This window comes from Brachionichthys hirsutus, chromosome 20 (assembly GCF_040956055.1).
Source record: "Brachionichthys hirsutus isolate HB-005 chromosome 20, CSIRO-AGI_Bhir_v1, whole genome shotgun sequence".
Classification (NCBI taxonomy): Eukaryota; Metazoa; Chordata; class Actinopteri; order Lophiiformes; family Brachionichthyidae; genus Brachionichthys; species Brachionichthys hirsutus.
In genome coordinates, this window is record NC_090916.1 from 1,019,664 (window position 1) to 1,039,488 (window position 19,825).

Genomic DNA, 19,825 nt, shown 5'->3' on the forward strand with positions numbered 1-19,825 from the left:
AAGGCCTCAGCTTGCCCCAGCGCAGCCCCAGCGCAGCCCCAGCGCAGCCCCAGCGCAGCCCGTTGCGCTAACGTTAAACTTAGTAGTTGCATGGAGGCTGTTACTCAGATACTGCTGCAAACAGGAGCATAAACCACAGCTGGCAGCGCAAAGGATGAGGTAATCCGGCACGCGAGGGATAGAACCGGCAAACCATTTCTGCCGCGCTGCTTTGCTTGCAGCTAGCATCCATGTTGGCACGAAACAAAGGAAAGCTGAGGCCACTGCAGGACTCTGATTTAAATTGTTACATCTTATCTATCTATACCAGCGTATAAAACTATAATGTTGAAAATCAGAATTGTATATATTAAGATTAAGTATGGTAGAAGGGCGCTCAGCGGAGCACATTGGCATTAAGATAAACCCTAATCCCAATCCAGGTCTAACCCAACACGTTTCATGGACGGGCATTGAGTAGTTTATGCAAATTTGATTCAAGTGCTTAAAAACAAAAACGAAAAACTTATATCTTCACTTTCATCTCAGTCCAACTCTAAATGTTGTTGCTTTCACACTGTCGCTGTTTGGTCCCCTTTAAACGGACCAGAGTTCATTTCCGCGGATGGTCCGCTTTGTTTGGGCAGGTGTGAAAGCGCATACGAACTCTGGTCCGCCTGAAAACGTGGGTCTCGGGAGAGGGCGGGATTTCCCCTCCTACTTCGACCAATCCGACAGGCGCCGCTTTCAAACACGTGATGCTGCTCAGAAGGTTCGGTGCGCTGCAAGGAATCGGTGTGAAAGCAGAACCAAAACGAGCGATAAATGCAACAATGTCAGCTCCGCAAATCGAACCGAGTCCGCTTGGACAGGTGTGAAGACAACTTGAGGTTCATTGCTTCGGCGTGTTCAGCCCGCAGATCAAGTTTCATGAGAATCATCAAGACGTTTCTATTGTACTGCTGACGGACAGGTGCCGGTGAAAACATGACCTGCTCGGCCGAGCTAACGATGAACGGTAGCATTATGCTAGCACTGCTAGCTGAAACTCTATTGTGACTCTGTCCAGATCAGATCGGCAGGAACCCTGGTCTGCAGGCTATCTGGGAGGATGAGAAGCAGAGGAGGAGAGAGAAGAACCAGGCCTCCCTGATGGAACCCCCGGACTCGCAAGGTGAGAAGATCCACAATAGAAGCGCTGCGTTCATGCTTTCATTTACCCCGGGGCAGCTGTATCTACCCCAGAGCAGCTGTATCTACCCCGGGGCAGCTGTATCTACAGTCGTAGCTTCAACACCACCAAGTATGGAGTGAATTAATAATGTAAAGCATCTCTGAGTGTCCAGAAAAGCGCTATAAAAATGCATTTTACTATTATAATACAAGCAAATGAAAGTAGGATAGCTACAATAGTTTAGCTGTAAGCAACTTGAAGGATCAAACACGTCCTGAATGACAGGAGAGCGACTCCAGCGATGACGAAGTACCGAAACCTTCTCTGTGATGCTTTCCAGATCGTGGATTCGTGACCTTAACGGAGAGTGAAGAAATCTTCATGAAGAGATTCCAGGAGATTCTGAAGGAGAACGACTTTGACGTGTACGTTCACAGCGCTTCCTCTGATTGGTTTCTTGTGATGCCAGTCGGGGCAGGTTTGATGTTGGAGTCCATCTGAGCACAATCCCCCTCGCGGTGTCGCGGCCTGGGATGAACCTCGGACCACCCTCGGCACAACGATCCACCGGTCTGTGTTTACTGGACGGTAGCGAGGCTGCTGCGTGACCGTCTCCCTCTTAGCTTTGCGCTAGCTGCCTCCTTGCTGCAGAGGGTGTGGGGGCGAAGCGGCAAGGAGGGGGGGTCGCTAGCGGTCTCTGTTAGCTCCCAGCCTGTCAATCCCTGCCGCCCCGGCTGTTCTTGCATTCTCTTTGGCACTGCAGGTTTTGCTTGTGATTTCTATCCATCCGTCCGCGCCACCCACTTTGCGGGTCACGGGAGGCGCGGTACACCTCGGACACGTCGCCAGCGCGTCACGGGGCAGCAGAGAGACAGACGACCATTCATGCACACACTATGGGCAATTTAGAGTAATCGATCGACCGGAATTTCATATTTTTGGAGGTGGGAGGAAACCCGGGGAAAGTCCAGAAGAACAAACAAATTCTGCAGAGGTTGGATTCAAACCCACAACCTTGTTGCTGTGAGGCGAGGGAAGGGGAATAGTATGGCTCCTTTCTCTGATCATGTAGCACACATTTCAGAAATGGTTCCGCCATTTTACAGCAGAGACAGACCAATGTTACTCGACTCTCCAGTGATTAAATACGTCTTTACGGAACCAGGAGACGTTTTTATATGATAATTAGTCATCAAAAAGCTTGTTATTTTGTAGAATCAGTATAACGATCCATTTCATTCATCTTCTATATTGTAAGAGGGAGGGGTTCAATAACCTTGTTGTACTCATGTGCAGTCGGGGGGCGTCTTCCCGCTCAGCTGCATCATTCAGACTCGCTAGAGCCGCCGATGGGGGCGTGGCTCGCCAGCAAAATGTGTTAATCGCTGCGGTAATCGTGCGCCGCCTGCCAGGCTTCCTCCCTTGTCGCCTCTGAAGTTGTTAGCTCGCAGACTAATTAAGAGGCAGCCAGACAGGAGGCCTCGCTCACGCAGCCCAACAGAACGAAGTCTCTGAATGACGACGAGGCTGCAGTGAAATCTCTCCGGCTGTCATCCCCGGCTTACCCTGAAATGGATGAGAACTCCACGCGTCTTCATTGATCAGCTCCGGGGGCCATGCGGCCATTTGGAGCAGGACGCCCGCGTGAAGTGAGAGTAGAGACACCTCCAGCTCACAAGCCTCCGTAGATTAGTTCATAGTTTGCATTCGCTCTGGAGCAACTGCTAGAAACTTTCTGCTCCTGTGAAATTTGTTCCACTTGCATGAGGTGGCTGTCAGACCGGTCCACTTTTCAATCGTTCAGGGTCACTAATCGATGGGTTGCTAGGCAATGCAGTGGGGCAGCATGGGTAACGGAGCAGGATGGGCAGTTTGCATCTGAGAGCGATCTGGAGGGGTACAAAGCCCAAGTTGGCGGCCTGCCCGGTTATGTTCCCTTTCCACCGCACACACACACACACACACACACACACACACACACACACACATACACACAGGAGACAGTATCCACACACACCGAGTGAATAGAACACGTGCACTGATGAATCCCACACTAAAGAGATGCTAATAAAGCACGGGCGTCGGACATCTTATGCCAGAAGGTCCTCTGATCTATGATCCAGGTAGCAGCCGAGCGAACGTCACTGCTGACGCGCTCATTTCAGGTTCCAGATGTAACAGGAGCGACATGGACCCTTCCGTCGGGGGTCTGAGGGAACCAAGGTGATACCAAATCCAGGGTTCTAGTCTGTTAACACAGGGTTCTAGTCTGTTAATCCAGGGTTCTAGTCTGTTAACACAGGGTTCTAGTCTGTTAACCCAGGGTTCTTGTCTGTTAACACAGGGTTCTAGTCTGTTAACCCAGGGTTCTAGTCTGTTAACCCAGGGTTCTTGTCTGTTAACCCAGGGTTCTAGTCTGTTAATCCAGGGTTCTTGTCTGTTAACACAGGATTCTAGTCTGTTAACCCAGGGTTCTAGTCTGTTAATCTATTGTTCTAGTCTGTTAATCTATTGTTCTAGTCTGTTAACCCAGGGTTCTTGTCTGTTAACCCAGGGTTCTAGTCTGTTAATCTATTGTTCTAGTCTATTAATCCAGGGTTCTAGTCTGTTAACCCATGGTTCTAGTCTTTTAATCCAGGGTTCTAGTCTGTTAATCCAGGGTTCTAGTCTGTTAACCCGGGGTTCTTGTCTGTTAACACAGGGTTCTAGTCTGTTAATCCAGGGTTCTTGTCTGTTAATCCAGGGTTCTTGTCTGTTAACACAGGGTTCTAGTCTGTTAATCCAGGGTTCTTGTCTGTTAATCCAGGGTTCTAGTCTGTTAATCCAGGATTGTTGGTCTCTCTGTGCCGTAGCAGTGTGAAGGCCTCGTTAATGCAGAGCCTGTAGATAAACCCGTGTTTTAAATGTGACTCCTGGTTTGTCTGCTCTTGGAGGTTGTCGGCTCCATTCCGTGGTCAATGGAGGGGTTTCGGGTGTTTCTTTCTGTGGCGTCCTTGTTGATACCAGCAGACAATGAAGCCACATTCTGCTGCCACACAACAGAGGGGCTGCAGACGATGAGAATCCCGGTCCAGACCTGCCCCCCCATCCGGAATGTGTAGCAGGATGGACTACGTGCGATGAAATAGACCTCACACTGTGGAGTAACTGAAGTCACTCATCAATCTGCAATTAACCTGAAATAAGTGTCCTCTCATCCGAATCGGATCAATAAGTGTAGAAAAAAAGAGCATCTGTCCTCAGAAAACCTGCGTGAAGAAAATTCTCAAATGATTGACGACGCCAGTCGTGATCCTTCTTTCTGTCTCTCGGCTCAGCACACAAAGTTTGTCTGCCGGTGACGAGGAGGACCGAGAAGATTCTCCGGGTGAATTCACCATCCACCCCGACCCTCTGAGTCCTGGGGGGGCGATGTCTATTCCCGCCAGCTCTGTGGAGGCGCACAGGGACTCGCAGCCAGGTGAGCAAGCCCTTTCAGGCTGTTACTACGATTCAGCTTCAGGAGCTCATGGCAATCTCTCCCCGCCTCGCCTCAGACTCTGTGAGGAGCAGAAGTAAGATCCCAGAGGAGCCGGTTGTTAATGAAGAGGCCATCCTGACCCTCCTGGAGAGCAGTTCGACCTTCCTCCCGCTCTCCCAGGCGTCCAACCACTCACCGCTGTTAGGTAAAGGAGTCACTTCCACACATGTATTTATTTTTTGTTGGACCTTTGTTATCCAGGTAAGTTCATTGAGAATGAATTATCCTCGTCGATGACGGTCTGGACCTAAGATGCATGTTCTTGGTGGTGGTAGGAAGTAGAACCCGGAGAGAACCCGGAGAGAACCCACGCAGACACGGGGAGAACACGCAAACTCCTCACAGAAAGGCCGCAAATCGGATTTGAACCTGCGACCTTCTTGCCGTGAGGCATAACTGAGCATAGCTCCAGTCTGCCAATCTCTCTCAATCTAGTTCAAATACACGTCTACTGCGATGTGGAGAAATGCAGTGACTGTGTGAAGAGCCCATGAATTAAGGGTACCAAAATAAGCAAAAGGCCAATTTATCGATTTCGCCTGATCGTCTTCAGTTTGTGTTTTCCAACCAGAGGATGTAATGCCTTCTAAACGTTTTGTGACTCTTAATGCAGACGGCAGCCAAGACCGCGCCATCATTGATTTACTGGCAGGCCTGGAGGACGAGGGTTTCTGCAGAACACCCATTAGGCAGAATTCCCAGTCCCAGTCACTCGCTGGTGCCAGGAGGTACCAGTGCGACAGCGATGAGGAGGAGGCAGGCCCAGAGCTCGACAAGGAAGAAGCTGAGCTCAGTGTGATGATGTCACAGCGGTGGGACGGTGACGACCCGGAGAGTTCACCCTTAATGAGGTACGTTAGTCTGATGTATTTGAATAGAATGTTCCTCTGGAAGGCTTCGTGTTCCTGACGGCATCCTCCTGGTTGAGGATCGTACATGTCGGCGACGTGCTCCGCTCGTACTGGCGCGTCCCATCACTTACGGACACGACGGACGCGTTGGCGTTAAGCTAATGCTTTATCTCCATTGCCGTGCGTCTTTTCTCCTCACTGCCGTCCTCACCACTCGCTTTCTTTGGACACATCACTTATTATAAAGAATATTTAGCGCTCGGCCATCTAGCGCCACCATCTGGAAGTTGCTCGTGTCTCAGAACACTCGTATGTCGAGGTTTTACTGTACTTTGTACAGAGGAGAGACGGTATGAACACTTCTCCGTTCCTCTGGCATCTTCCCCTCTAGGATTGTATTAAAAAACTCCATTAAAAACTACAGCTACCTCTCCTAGACACTTCCACACCTCCACAGGTGTGTCATCCTGTCCAACTGCCTTCCCATTCTTCATCCTCTTCATCCTTTCTAACTTCACTCGTGCTAATCTTTGTCACTTCCTGGTCCACAAGAGGTGCCTTTACCCCCCTTTGTTCTCTCTCATTTTCCTCATTCATTAATTCCTCTAAATACTTCTTCCATTTTCCTACACACTACTGGCCTCTGTCAACACCTTCATCTCTACTCTTCATCACTCTAACATGCTGAACATCCTTCCCGTCTCTACTCTTCATCACTCTAACATGCTGAACATCCTTCCTGTCTCTACTCTTCATCACTCTAACATGCTGAACATCCTTCCTGTCTCTACTCTTCATCACTCTAACATGCTGAACATCCTTCCCGTCTCTACTCTTCATCACTCTAACATGCTGAACATCCTTCCTGTCTCTACTCTTCATCACTCTAACATGCTGAACATCCTTCCTGTCTCTACTCTTCATCACTCTAACATGCTGAACATCCTTCCTGTCTCTACTCTTCATCACTCTAACATGCTGAACATCCTTCCTGTCTCTGTCTCTCTGTCTGTCCAGCCTGGACAGATCCTTCTCTCCATCTTTACTATCTAACCTAGCATAAAGGTCATCATATGACCTCTGTTTGACCTTTGCCACCTCTACCTTTGCCTTGCGTCTCGTCTCCCTGTACTCCTCTCTACTCTCTTCTGTCCTCTCAATGTCCCACTTCTTCAGAATCAGAATATTTGTATCAGAATACTTTAATAATCCCATAGGGAAATTATCAGCAACAATGATCCACTCAACAAAGAACCAGAATAATTAATATGTACATAGTGCAGAAATAGATAAAGAAAACACACAACACATCAACCTTCCTCCTCATCATCATCATCATGTCCACCAGCTCTCTAGCTTTTCTCGTTGTTGTCCCAAAATTCAAAGTCCCTCCTCTCAGTCCTAAACTCTTCCATTCCCTCTTCTCTCGCTGTTGATGCACTCGTCTTCCTCCTCTTCTTCGTCTCTGTCTTTGACACACAGTAGTCCAGTTTCCAGCAGCGTCCCGCGGGTTAGCAGCGCTGCTGGCGGTCGTTGTTAACCCGGGCCCCGACCGTTCCGGTATGACTTTCTTGTTTACACCGATTTGCAAGTAAAATAACGTAAAATAACATAAACAGTTCTACACTGCCATAAATCAAATTATTGTCATCCCTATTCTGAGTAATCACTTTGAGGGTGAACCTGGTTTTAAATCTGTACTACCACGCATGAGAAACATTCCAATATCTCCTCGCTGTTCTCCCGCTGAAGGAGGAGTTGAAAGCAGCGCGCACGCTGAGCAATCAGCTGAAGGTCGACTAGAGTGGGCTGTACACGTGCGTTGTTTAATCGGTGATCGGTCATCCCTACATATTCAGATCTGGTGTGAAGGAGCCAGAGGATGGCAGTGATGAGCAGCAGGAGTCTTCTGATGAAGACATGGAGTGGAGTGGTGATAACTCTCTGTTCGCCAACCTGTCAATCTCCCAACTTGACGGGGCTGCAGACGAAAGCAGTGGTGGGTCCCCTCATTCTGATGCACTCAAACGAGTTTGCTTTGAGGCTGATCACACACTATAGATAGGCTGTAAACAGCAAAACATTCTCGTTTGTTCGTACCTGTGTGGTCACATTTGTGCTTGTGGCCTAAGAAACACATCCCGTCGACATAAAGCTGTTACAAACGGCTTTTCATTAGGAAAAAGCAGAGCTCCTTAAATTCTATTCAGTTTTATTTCTATAGCGCCAGATCACAACAGGAAGTCATCAACCCAGGGAAAGAACTGCAGGGAAAGACAGAACCCAACTAGACCCACAAGAGCAAGAACGTTGGAGACGGAGGCAAGGAAAAACTTCCCTTTAACAGGCAGAAACCTTGGACAGAACCTAAGACACCAAGGCCATCTGTCTGGACCGGCTGGGTTTTGAGAGAGGGAGAGAGAGGGAGAGAGAGGTAGGAGGAGAGTCCAAAACAAAACGTAACATCTGGGCTGCTGAACAAGATACTGACTAAAGAGCTGCTATATGAAGCTATAAATGCTAATGCTAGCAATATGGGCATCAGGGTTGAGGGACACAGGTCCAGGTTCTGCAGCTGCACGGACAGAAGGACCTGCAGACAGAGACAGAAAGAGGGACAAACAGAGGGAGAGGCACAATGAGATCTGTAAGGTAAGGAGGGGCCTGGCTGTTGAGGGCTTTAAAAGTGCGCAGAAGGGTTTTATATTCAATTCATGCATCCCCTGCTGCTAGTAAACGTCGAGCCTCTTCCTGTCTTCCTTTGTTTGTACCTATAGATTCATCTTTAACAGACAGTGGCTCCAGGACACAGTCTTCTCTCCTCGTCACAGAAAAGATGCTAAGGAAAAGGAGTCCCTTCTCGAGGGAGACTGTTCACCCCGAGCACGGACCGGTTCATGTGCTGGATACAGATCAGTCGCTTGACAAGCACTTCCAATCAAAAACCAGCCAGGACAGCAGTAGTGAATGTTCGACAGGGTTCAGAGTTAATAAAGAGATCCCATACATCCCACCAGTCAAACACCCCATTCCCTGTAAAATAGCAACTCACCCTGAGGTGTCTCCCGTCTGTGGAGACAAAGAGGACATACAACCCCTCTACCCCTATGACAAGAACACTTCCATAGCTTTGGAAAAGACAAATATCGAAAGTTTCCCATTTGGTAATGGAAAGATCACCACAAACAGGAAGAAGTTTGGCAGCATAAAGAATGTAGAAACAAATTGTCTGTCCATTCTTCAGAACCACAGGACCTTCTCTCTTTGTTACTCAGAGATGAGAAATTGCTCAGCTAAGACAGAGCTGGAACTGAGCCAGAAGGACAGGAAAAGCCCCATTCTGAAGAATATCTCCTCGTCACCATCACCAATGGAGGAAGATGAGTTCCTCGATCCTCAGGAAGAAGAAATGGGCCAGGACAGTGATGAGGGTGATGTTGGTGAACTCAAAATCAGGTACGAGGACTATCAGGAAAATAAGACTGAGAGGACTATAGTGGCCCAGCAGGAAGCACACTACAAGTTCTTCCCCAGTGTCATCCTCTCCAACTGCCTCAGTAGGAAGAAAACCGGGAGCAAAAAGATGTCTGATTCTTCCAGTGACGGAGACCCGGCCCAGCCTCGCAGATCGAGGCTAAAGATGAGTAGTAAGAAAAGGTTGGGAATAATCGGACATAAGAACAAATTACACACGGATGAAGGTTCTGGTACCGATGGCCCGGCTTGCGCTGGCCTTACTTTAATCACACCTACCTGTCCATTGATGGAGCCAGAGGTTCCGGTTTTGGAGGATAAGCCAGTGAATGAGCCTGAACCAATGAAAGAGCAACATCCAATTAAAGATGAGCAAACCAATGAAGAGGAATCAATCGCAAAAGAGAAGCCAGAAAGTGAAAAGAATTCCGCGAAGGAGCAGACAAAAGTACTTTCAGAGCTGACTCCCACTGCGGTTTCTGATATTTCAGAAAGAGATACAGACCGGGCAGAGGACAGGTTAAGCCCACTGCAAGATTTATCAGCTAAAGTCACTTGCACAAAATCAACATCACTACCCGGTAGTAAATACACCCTGAGGGCAAAAAGAAAGATGGCCTGTGACGGTGAGGATGCAGAGCCTTCAGGGGCTATTCGTAAAAATCCAGGCCCTGTGAAAGAACGAGTTAAGGACAAGAACGTCCTCAGTGTGCAAGAAGTAAAACACCAGAAACGACGCAAGAAAGAGCCGCCTATCATCATCAAGTATATTATTATCAACAGGTTTAAAGGACAGAAAAACATGCTGGTGAAGATGTCTAAGGTGGATGTAGAGGAGCAGATGGTGCTGCTCACACCAGACAAACTGAAGCATTTCAATGAACTAGCCCCTCTTAGGGATGTCTGGCCCAAAGTGCCAGAATCCACTGCTGTCAAGTTTCCTATCACTGAGCCAAAGGCCAAAAAACACCCTAAAAAAAGAGCAAAGATTTATACCACAAATAAGAAAGCAGTTTGCAGCATCTCCAAATCTCAGGTCAAACAGTGTAAAAGGGTCAAAAGGATTAAAGGCGGTCAGAGAGGCCAAGTCCTCCCCTCTCTACCGCCCCCTACTCCGTGTTACTTTGAGCTGGCCGATGACCACGGTGTTGAATATACTGATGTCATGCTAGAGTTGGGCTATCTCTCTGATCGATCCCCAAGCCCCACAGACTCAACGCCACCACGCTGCTGGTCTCCAAGCGACCATCTTATGGAGACGAGGAGTTCAGAGCAGCTGGTAAATCCATGGAGGGATCCATGTCTCGGTTCTGTTTTTCACAACCCACACCCATCACCTTCAGACAATCGAAAACAAAAGAAGTGTCGGACTGCCAAACCTAAGAAATGTATAGACGCTAGAAAGAAAGTAATCAAGTCTGCTAAGAAGCGTCCAGAGGTTGAGGACCCCAAAAAAGAGAAATCTAAAAAAAGCGGTGGTGCTGCTTCAACGCAGAGGAAGACCTCTGAAGACGTGGTCAAGAGTTCTCCATGCGCAAGACCAAGGAAGTCTCGAAAAAAGAAGACTGCGGAAGACAAAAGCTCTCACATGTCTCAAGGCGGCTTCCAGCTGCTTCCCCCTGAGGATGAACTGCCTCTTTCTGAGAGTTCCTCTCAAGATGTCCCACCATTTCAGCAGCCAGTTAGCAGAGATGGCAACAGCCAAGGCGGTTCTGACGCTGAATCTGTAACAGACTTGGTGTCTCAGCCTGTGAAACCAAAGGTTGAGGACTGTGAGGCGTCCATCATGGCGGTAAGCCAACGCTTTTCGGCACCAGTTCAGCTGAAACAGCAGGGTTGCCAAACCACCGTGGTGAAGGCAGAGGCCTCGCATGAGTGGAATGCTGCTACACCTTGCCCAGCTGGCAGCCCATTGCTGGATGGTAGTAAAGAAGCCCCGGGCCTCAAGAATGGGGAAGGTCCTCCTTTGTCTGAGAAACCTTCTGGCTTGGCTGTTCTCAAGCAGCTTCTCCAGAAGAGGCAGCAAGGACAAGCCCTTCCTTTACAAGTGGTCGGTACGGCCGGCCACTCCAGTTCCTCACCTCAGGCCACAGCCCTTCTAGATTTGTCAACTAAACCAGCTAAATCCAGAAGTGCTCCCTCGAACGCTCCTCGGAAACTCAGGGCCCCAAAGTCCACCGCTGCCAAGGATAAAAAGCCTAGAATGAGGAAGGGCAAGGTAAGCAGCACTCAGCCAGATCGATCAATGAAGCAGGAGGACAAAATGTCAAATGACTGTCCCGTCTTCCTGTCAGACCGAGAGAACAGCCTATCACCAGAGCTGCCACACAACTATAACTTTGATATAAATGCCATTGACCAGACGGCGTTCTCTAGCCCGTACAGTGGCAGTCAGTTTGTCCTGACTGATAAACATTTACCCGTAAAGTTCCTGAGTGATGTCAGTCAGGAAGCTCTGTCTGCCCAGGTACCCGGGCTCTGTGGTTCAGGGGAAGAGCTACGAAGAGGTTGTGACTGGCACCAAGCAAGGCCCGTCAGCCCGGACCTCTTTGACAGGCCCGATACGACGGGGTCTGGACTGAATCACGTCACATTCCTCGACTACGAGGATATTAAGAGCAGAGAGTGGGACTTACCTTCAGGTAAAGCTCAGACACTAAGCCCCTTTCAAGACTTTCACTGTGAAAGAAAAGAGCTTCTCTTTTCCGTCCTTGACCCTTTGCCTTTAACCTCTGCGTCCTTCGTCGACCACGAGGGCTCCCCCACCGGGGAGTTCCTGGAAGGCATTGATGGGCTAACGTCCACAACGCCGAGTAGCTCTCCACGCTCCATCAGCTCACTATCCCAAGTGAGGGCAAGCCAGCTGCCCCGGGGGCCAGGAGGCGGAGCCCACATTCTCAAGCCCCTCATGTCCCCTCCAAGTCGGGATGAGATCCTCGGCACCCTTCTCGACCTGGAGATGTCAGAGGCCACTTTTCAAGAACCCTTCTGCAGCGACCCCTCAGATGCACCAGGGAAGCCAATGTAAGTCTGTCCACCAGCAGCACGAGCAAAAGAGCACACGCGTGTAGAACTGCACCGAATATAGCTGGAATGCCGTCCCCATGAGCTCACGCATCGTACAGTCACATTTAACACTTCTGACCATCATCTCTTCTGTAGTAATAGTAGAAACCAGGAGAGGGAGTCCAATGCGTTTTCACACCGCTGTTCATATAAGCGCCATCCTCCAGCAAGCCAACATCAATCAAGCTCTAATTAACGCTGTCTGGCTTTATTTAATATATGTGATTCTTCACTTCTACATTTGAGATCAATTGCTATTACATTATTTGGTCAGATGTAAATAAGTGAATTGATCGCTCTCCTTCGTCTTTGGTCAAGGAGCGTCGGCGGCCGTAAGCTGACGGTGGGCACCAGGCTGGCTCGGGAGCTGGCAGAGTTCCGTGGGGAACTGTCCTTGGAGGGCCTACATTTCTGGAAGGCAGCCTTCTCGGCCATGACGCATCCCGCCATCGCTTTCACCTCATCTTCCCAAGCCCGAGATGCTGAGGCTTCGGGGGCGGGTAAAGATCACTCCGAGCCCGGCCAATCCTCGGCCAGCGACAAGAAGGTTATCCTCCTGCCCTGCAAAACCCCGCCTACCAGAGAGCGTGTGCAGCTGTGGTTGGAAGCCAGGAAACAGTATGAGAGTTTATGCAACGCGAGACGAGACGCGGAGGGGTTGAAGACGGGGTTTGAACTCGGTGTGGAGGGCAACCCAGCGATGCCCCCCTGTTGCCCCGCGCTGAGGAAGGAGCTCAGTGAGGGGCCCGCCGTTATCAGGACCAAAAGGAGAAAGAAGAGGAAACTGTCCTTGTTAATTTCTCCTGTGAGGAACACAGAGGCTCATTGTGGGTCCACGGAGGCGGGTCCAGTTTCAGATGGAGGTCGTGTGGCTTCTGAGCCAGAGGGTGGAGAAAATGAGGAAGGTGCTGATGCAGTTGAGGATGAGGAGTCTCCAGAGCTGCCCGTCTGGCAGCAGTCCTGTCAGCCCAGCCCTTCAGGCTTAGACCAGCTCACTGACAGCAGGACAACTGAACATTCTCCAGAACCACAGTCACCTGGGCCCTCTCAGTGCAAGGAGGACCGAGGGGAGCATCCGAGTCCCTCATCCACCCATGATGATAGCAGGGAAGGGGGAGGGCCGAGTCCCCTCCTCGGTCACAGTACCCCTTTTTCAAGGAGGCTGCAAAGAAGCAAGGAAGACCTGGAGCCGGTGTGCAGCACGCCCATATCTAACGGTACTGAACGTATTCTGGATATATGGTCTCTGATGGTAGATTTATAATCTGCTTCTCTGACAAATGTGCAAGGATTTAGAATATATCAATTCTCTACCCTGTTCTGTAACCTGTAAATAAAGAGTTTGTTCATAACTTTTAAAAACTAGAAAAGAACTGAGAGCACAGACCTCCTCCAAGCAGCTCGTTCCCCTCCTAACTGGATCTACACCGTCCACATGGTGATCTGGATCAGCACCAGAAGGTTCTAGATTGTTCTTGGTGTCTTTATACACCAACCATGAAACGTAAAAGTGAATCGGAGTCAATGTGTATTTTTAATTAACTGATTTTTGAATCCATAAATGCGTTTTTCAATGTTAGTTACATTTTTTAACTGATTTCATTCAGGCTCTGATCCGGATGAAATTCATTGGTGAGATAGAGATCCCCCCCACCCTACATGACTGTGCCAAATTCCATAAACATCAATCAGTAATCAACCGAGATATTGAGGAACACATTTTGAAGCCCGAATATTTCAAAGTGATCCAGAATCCAGGATCTCTTCTGGAGCGTCACCAAAATGTAATCGACTGTTTCTGGTAACACTCCCAACATTTCCAGTTTCATCCAGATCCATCCAGATCTGTTTGATTTATCTTGCTAACGGACAGACAGACGCTGGCGATTACATACCCCCCCCCCCCCCCTCGCCTCGCCTCGCCTCGGCGGAGGTTATCACGCATGCATGAACCCGTCTCTGATCATTTCCTGTTCTTATTCCTGCTGCAGAGGAGCCTCTGCCTCGGAGACGGAGCCGGAGAGGCCAGACGGAGCCACTGAGGAGGGTGTTGCTGACCACTCAGATGAAGGTCAGACCACAAGTAGAGCCTCACTGGTTCGGGGGGGGGGCTACTTAATGATTAATCAATCCATCAGTCACACTGTGCTATTGTAACATGTGTAACAGAGTCAGATTCAACCGTTTGTGTGTCGTAAATATTTAATGTCATTACCCCATTTTCTTTTCCACAGAACCAGTTTGCTGCTTTGAATGTACCAAAGAAAGATGATTCTCAGATTGAAGGGCCGAGCATTGCCAACTCCTACGGCTTCAGAGTCAGCATGCAGAACCTGCAGGATGCCAAAGCGCTGCACGAGGTAAGGGGCGACATTCAGGACCCGAGTTCCTCATTCAGACTCTATCTCGGGAAAATAGGTTAGGATGGTCCAATTTCTGTTAAGGTTGGTGCTTGAAAGCACTTTGTTGGAAGTGGTTCTGGATTCTAATTGGGCTAAATATTTTGACCTTTCTAAATCCCTAAAGTTCATGAACTGACGGGACATCTCACGTTCTTTGTGGAAATGGACTTTTATCACTCTCCACTCTGTTTAATGCAGAATGTTTGAATGTAAGAGAGATACTGTTTAATGGGGGAATAGAACTGAATATGTAGATGAACAGATATCATGACCACACAATCCTCCGGTGGATCTTTCCTTTGAACCCCACGCTGGTTTTTGTCCAGGTCCAGTACCTAACACTGATGGGCATGGAGCTCCATGCAAGGACCAGACGTGACCTTGAGGCCGACCCTGAGTTTGACCCCATATGTGCCTTATTCTACTGCCTCAGTTCTGATGCTCCCCTGTCTGGTGTTGACGGCACCCAGCTGACAGGGGCCATTGTGGTGGACAGAGACCATCAAAGTTGTTACCAAGGTTAAAATGCGTTTCATCCTAGCTCTGCCGGGGGAAAAAAAAAGGATGTTTTTGTGTGTTTGGTAATGATTCAGTGAAGTCTATTTAAGCTCCAGCTACGCTAATGACTCTGTTTAAATGCCACCTCAGGTCAAAGAGGGACGGCGCCGCTGCTGGTCAGGTCAGGCGTCTCTGGGCTTCAGGTGACGTACGCCACCGATGAGGAGAAGTTGTTTCAAGAGCTGATCAGCGTTGTGAGGAGGTGTGTGTGTGTGTGTGTGCGTGTGTGTGTGTGTGTGTGTGTGGTCCACACGAGCAGAGATGATGAAATGAATATGCTACAATCTTAGCATTGCTAAAACAGCGTTTTAGTACGCAGCCAACGGCTCACCCTGAGGAGGGACTGTCCCTTCTCCACGTTAGATTCCTCCGTCATGCTTACGTTCTATTGGTGTCTGTTGTCATAAATAACACGGCTGCTTCAGAAAGGCTAGCGGTGCGGGTTCATCGCTGGTTTCCTCCCAGCTCTGATGCAAAGGTCTGCTGTTAAACGGCTCCTCCTGCAGTGTGAACCTTTCCCAGAGCGACTTCAACATTCAAGGGTTCCTTCTTTGGGGTAGTCCCCACTCCTCCACACCGGTTTCATGTTGAGACATAAAATAATTTAAGCAGAACTCCCTCTGCAGAGTTCTCTCACTCTACTACTACTAGTAGTAGTACTACGTAGCAACTTGAACTTTATCTTTTATCAGGCACCTGTTTGAGTTAAGTTATCTTAATCTTTACTCTTTAAAAACATCACAACTCCACGTGAAGATGGACAATAATGAATTTGATGTTATGGTAATGAGCTGCCAGCCTCCGTAGACCGTGTTAATGGCTTCGGTCGTGCTCCGTCAGGTTTGATCCAGACATCCTGGTAGGCTATGAGGTGCAGATGAGCTCCTGGGGCTACCTCCTCCAGCGGGCCGCTGTGCTGGGAGCCGATCTCTGTCAGCAGCTCTCGCGGGTACCAGGTAAGCAGAATTCAATTTATTGATCAGTAAATAGATCTGACCACAGCAGCCTCCAACGCCAGCACCTGCGTTTGGGTGTTTCCCTGCTGGTGGGCGGAGCCTCCGGCCGCTCCCCTCCTCCATCATTGTCTGTCTGTCTCTGCCTGTCCTCAGGCGACTCCAAAGAGAATCGCTTTGCTGCAGACAGGGACGAATACGGAGCCGACACCATGACTGAGATCAGCATCATCGGACGCATCACCCTCAACCTGTGGAGGGTGATGAAGACTGAGGCAGGTCACCTCCTCCTCCTCCTCCGTCCCACTCGAGCTGGCGCCGGCCAGGGGGCCGCTCCAGGTCCAGAGTGTCTCTGTTTTTACTCTGGATCAGGACGGTCTGTCGTCCTCCTGTCTGAACACACAGGGAATGGCCCAGCTAAAATAAACAGCTCGAATGATTTCAGGGACATTCTGTGAATGTTCTGGGGCAGGTTCTCATCGGAGAGTCCTGCTTAGTGGTCCAGTAGGAGCTTCAAATGTCGGAACCACAATCATCGAAGCGTTTGAAGTCGCTGTAACAGCTTGGATTTGTGCTGAAAGGTCTGGGCAGCCGCTTTGAGGGAATGTTCTGAGGCTCTTTTCGTGTTTCCCTCCAGGTGACGCTGAACAACTACACGTTTGAGAACGTGGCCTTCCACGTGCTCCACCAGCGCTTCCCCGCCTACAGCCCTCGCACGCTGTCCGACTGGTTTGACCACAGCACGGACCTCTACAGGTGTGTAGTCGCTGAAACGCGTCTGTGTACAGACGGAGCGAGCCCAACCCCTATGTCTCGCATACAGAGGGAGGCGACGCCAAAACGCAGATCAGGAGGAAGTGGCGTTCAAATATAAATCACGGTTGTGTTGAAACGCCGCCTCAGTCTCACCTCGAGTGATTCCACGCGGTGCAGCCCCCCGTTTGAGACGAACGCACCGCTTGTTGGGTCCGTTTCCATGCCTGCAGAAAGCTGATACCTGTCGCCGTCTGTCCAGGTGGAAGCTGGTGGACCATTACGTGAGCCGCGCGCGCGGCGCCATGCAGCTGCTGCAGCAGCAGGACGTCGTTGGCCGAACCAGCGAGCTGGCCAGAGTGTTCGGGATTCAGTTCTATCATGTTCTGACCCGAGGGTCACAGGTATCCGCAGCGCTCTGATTGGTCCATGGCTACCAAAGCCCTGGCTTCATTCAGTACCTTAGCGTTGTGCTACCCGTCTAACACGCTGCTGGCGTCCTTCCCTTTCGTCCTCTGCAGTACCGCGTTGAGTCCATGATGCTCCGCGTGGCCAAGCCGTTGAACTACATCCCCGTGACGCCCAGCGCCCAGCAGCGAGCCCAGCAGAGGGCGCCACAGTGCCTTCCCCTCGTGATGGAACCCGAGTCGCGCTTCTACAGCAACTCTGTGGTCGTACTTGACTTCCAGTCGCTCTATCCCTCCATCGTCATCGCATACAACTACTGCTTCTCCACCTGCCTCGGCCATGTGGACAGCCAGGGGACGTAAGGACACGACAGGCCCACACGCGGCACGCTAGCTCGCTCAGAGACTTCCTTTTTTTTCTTTTACATCTCAGAACAGCCGCGGCTTACTGTCGTTGCATAGCAACAGCAGGAGCAATGCACACGGGTTTCCTGCATGCATTTGTCGATGATTCAAGGTAAACGGAGGTAAACCACAGCAGCGGTCTGGAGGGGGGAGGGAATACGCAGGGAGGGGTTCCCTCCACACCAGCTGCACTAGTTCACATTTCATATCGGTTTGATTTTACGGAGCAAAACGTTATAAATACAGTCAAACCTCGACGTACGAGCGTTCCGAGACGCGAGCGAAGTTTTGCTTTGAGATGCAAGTAGCTTCCAGATGGTGGCGCTAGATGGCCGAACCGGTTCAGTTCAGGTGTTCTCCACCTCCGTCCTCGCCTCCCGCGTTGTGTTTCCATCATTGACGGGATTGTGGCTGCATCTGTGAGTTTTCCTGATCAGTGATTGGTTCAAGGAAAGCGAGTGGTGAGGAGTGTCTACGGACCGCCCAACCGCTCCTCCTCTTCCTCGTCCTCCTCCTCCTCGCCGCCGTTAGCGCCATCGTCTGTCTCAAAGTTGATCTCGTAATAAAACCACAGATCACGTGTGTATCTATGTAGCATCCCGTCGTCATCAGCGTTGATTTGTGCGTTTTTAGACGCCAGAACGGATTCAATTGTTAACCGGATTCAGTGATTTTATGTGAGAAAAATAGATTTGATAGAGTGATTTGAGTTAGGAGCTCTGTCCAGGAAGGAATTATACTCACGGTACTACTACAAGGTACTACTACAAGGTACTACATGTTATGTGTAAAATAAGCAGAGATATGTTTGTTTATTTCAATTAGGGCTGCAAATTAATCAATGTGTCAGCAAGCAAACAGCTTCAACATGCACCTGCAACATGCATGCAACGTGCACTATTCACGTTATGCACATGCAATTACATAACACATAAGAGACGTTTGATACAAACAATAAAACCAAGCAGGGATCAAAGTTTCAAGAAAAGCACAAAATCAACGCTGGTTTGTTTTCTGCCAGTTTTAAGGATATATCTATTCTGAAATGTAGCATGTTTAGCTCTGGAGGGTTTCAGCCGATCCTTTTACATGCATTTCACACATCGTTGCATCACCGATGGCGACTCGTGCTTGTAAATGAATCCCGTTGGCTGCCCAGAACCAGAACCAGAACCACGACTAGCAGCACTTAGACGGGGACTGCTCCAGTTAGCAGTGTCCAAGAACCAGACAGAACAGGTCCGCATTCACACGATGGATATAACCATGAGGAGGAGATTGTGTCTTTTGCTGGAGCTTCATACGGAAGCATCAGGCTCTGCGTTAGCTGATAGCATGTCTCCAAGCCCATAATAACCATGAGACAACGATCTGTCACGTCTCTGCCTTTCTAACGGCTTCAGTAGAAACTTTGGGTGTTTCCTCTTTGCGTTTGTGCATAAATGTCGCGTTGAGGTTGCCGCCGCGTCGTTTGATTCACGTTCTCCTCGCCTCCGTTCCAGGCTTGATGAGTTTAAGTTTGGCTGCACCTCCCTGCGGGTTCCTCCTGCGCTCCTCTACCAGCTCCGCCACGACGTCACTGTGTCACCCAACGGCATTGCCTTTGTCAAGGTACACCCCCCACCCCCCCTCTGACCCTCCACTGTGAAAAGAGGGCACCCAACATCGGCCCGGGAGAAACCCATTTCGTCTTTCTGCACCCGGGAATAAATAAGGAGGAAGCAAGCGTTGAGTTCTGCTCGCTGGCTCTGGTCCCACGTTCTCATTAAATAACACGCACACGCACGCACACGCACGCACACACGCACACACACACACACACCGCTGCAGCGCAGGGAGCGCTGATGTGTAATTAGGAGGTTAACAGAGGCACGGAGGGAAATTAGATTTCCTTTCCTCATGATCCGTTCTGCTTGTGACGAAGGCGGGAAGCGAACCCGCTGAACCGGCGTAAACCATCGGGTGTCCTCGATTCTTCACCTTCGCTGTCTGTGTTCAGTCCTCAGTGCGTAAAGGCGTCCTGCCCAGCATGCTGGAGGAAATCCTCAACACCCGCATCATGGTGAAGCGGTCGATGAAGAGCTACAAGCAGGACAAAGCCCTGATGAGGCTGCTGGACGCCCGCCAGCTCGGACTCAAGCTCATCGCTAACGTCACCTTCGGCTACGCGGCCGCCAACTACTCTGGACGCATGCCCAGCGTGGAGGTAAGCTCAGCGGGGGGTCGTTGGCGGCCTGCTCGGCCACGCCTTTGACGTCCCACCGAGACCCAGCCCAAACCACG

At 49.9% G+C, this 19,825-nt stretch overlaps 1 protein-coding gene across 1 annotated transcript in view; it reads left to right on the plus strand.

Moving 5' to 3' along the window:
* Nucleotides 1-19,825, plus strand: part of rev3l (REV3 like, DNA directed polymerase zeta catalytic subunit) — a 41,504-nt gene that overhangs the window by 18,311 nt on the left and 3,368 nt on the right. Inside the window, exons 7-25 of the mRNA XM_068753488.1 lie at nt 1,049-1,153; nt 1,494-1,578; nt 4,471-4,613; nt 4,690-4,818; nt 5,287-5,524; nt 7,384-7,523; nt 8,302-12,022; nt 12,383-13,281; nt 14,056-14,135; nt 14,299-14,424; nt 14,793-14,985; nt 15,115-15,226; nt 15,865-15,980; nt 16,134-16,252; nt 16,615-16,733; nt 16,993-17,134; nt 17,252-17,496; nt 19,045-19,153; nt 19,542-19,748. Coding sequence (XP_068609589.1) covers nt 1,049-1,153; nt 1,494-1,578; nt 4,471-4,613; nt 4,690-4,818; nt 5,287-5,524; nt 7,384-7,523; nt 8,302-12,022; nt 12,383-13,281; nt 14,056-14,135; nt 14,299-14,424; nt 14,793-14,985; nt 15,115-15,226; nt 15,865-15,980; nt 16,134-16,252; nt 16,615-16,733; nt 16,993-17,134; nt 17,252-17,496; nt 19,045-19,153; nt 19,542-19,748 — 7,028 coding nt within the window. The remainder of the gene's footprint in view (nt 1-1,048; nt 1,154-1,493; nt 1,579-4,470; nt 4,614-4,689; nt 4,819-5,286; nt 5,525-7,383; nt 7,524-8,301; nt 12,023-12,382; nt 13,282-14,055; nt 14,136-14,298; nt 14,425-14,792; nt 14,986-15,114; nt 15,227-15,864; nt 15,981-16,133; nt 16,253-16,614; nt 16,734-16,992; nt 17,135-17,251; nt 17,497-19,044; nt 19,154-19,541; nt 19,749-19,825) is intronic.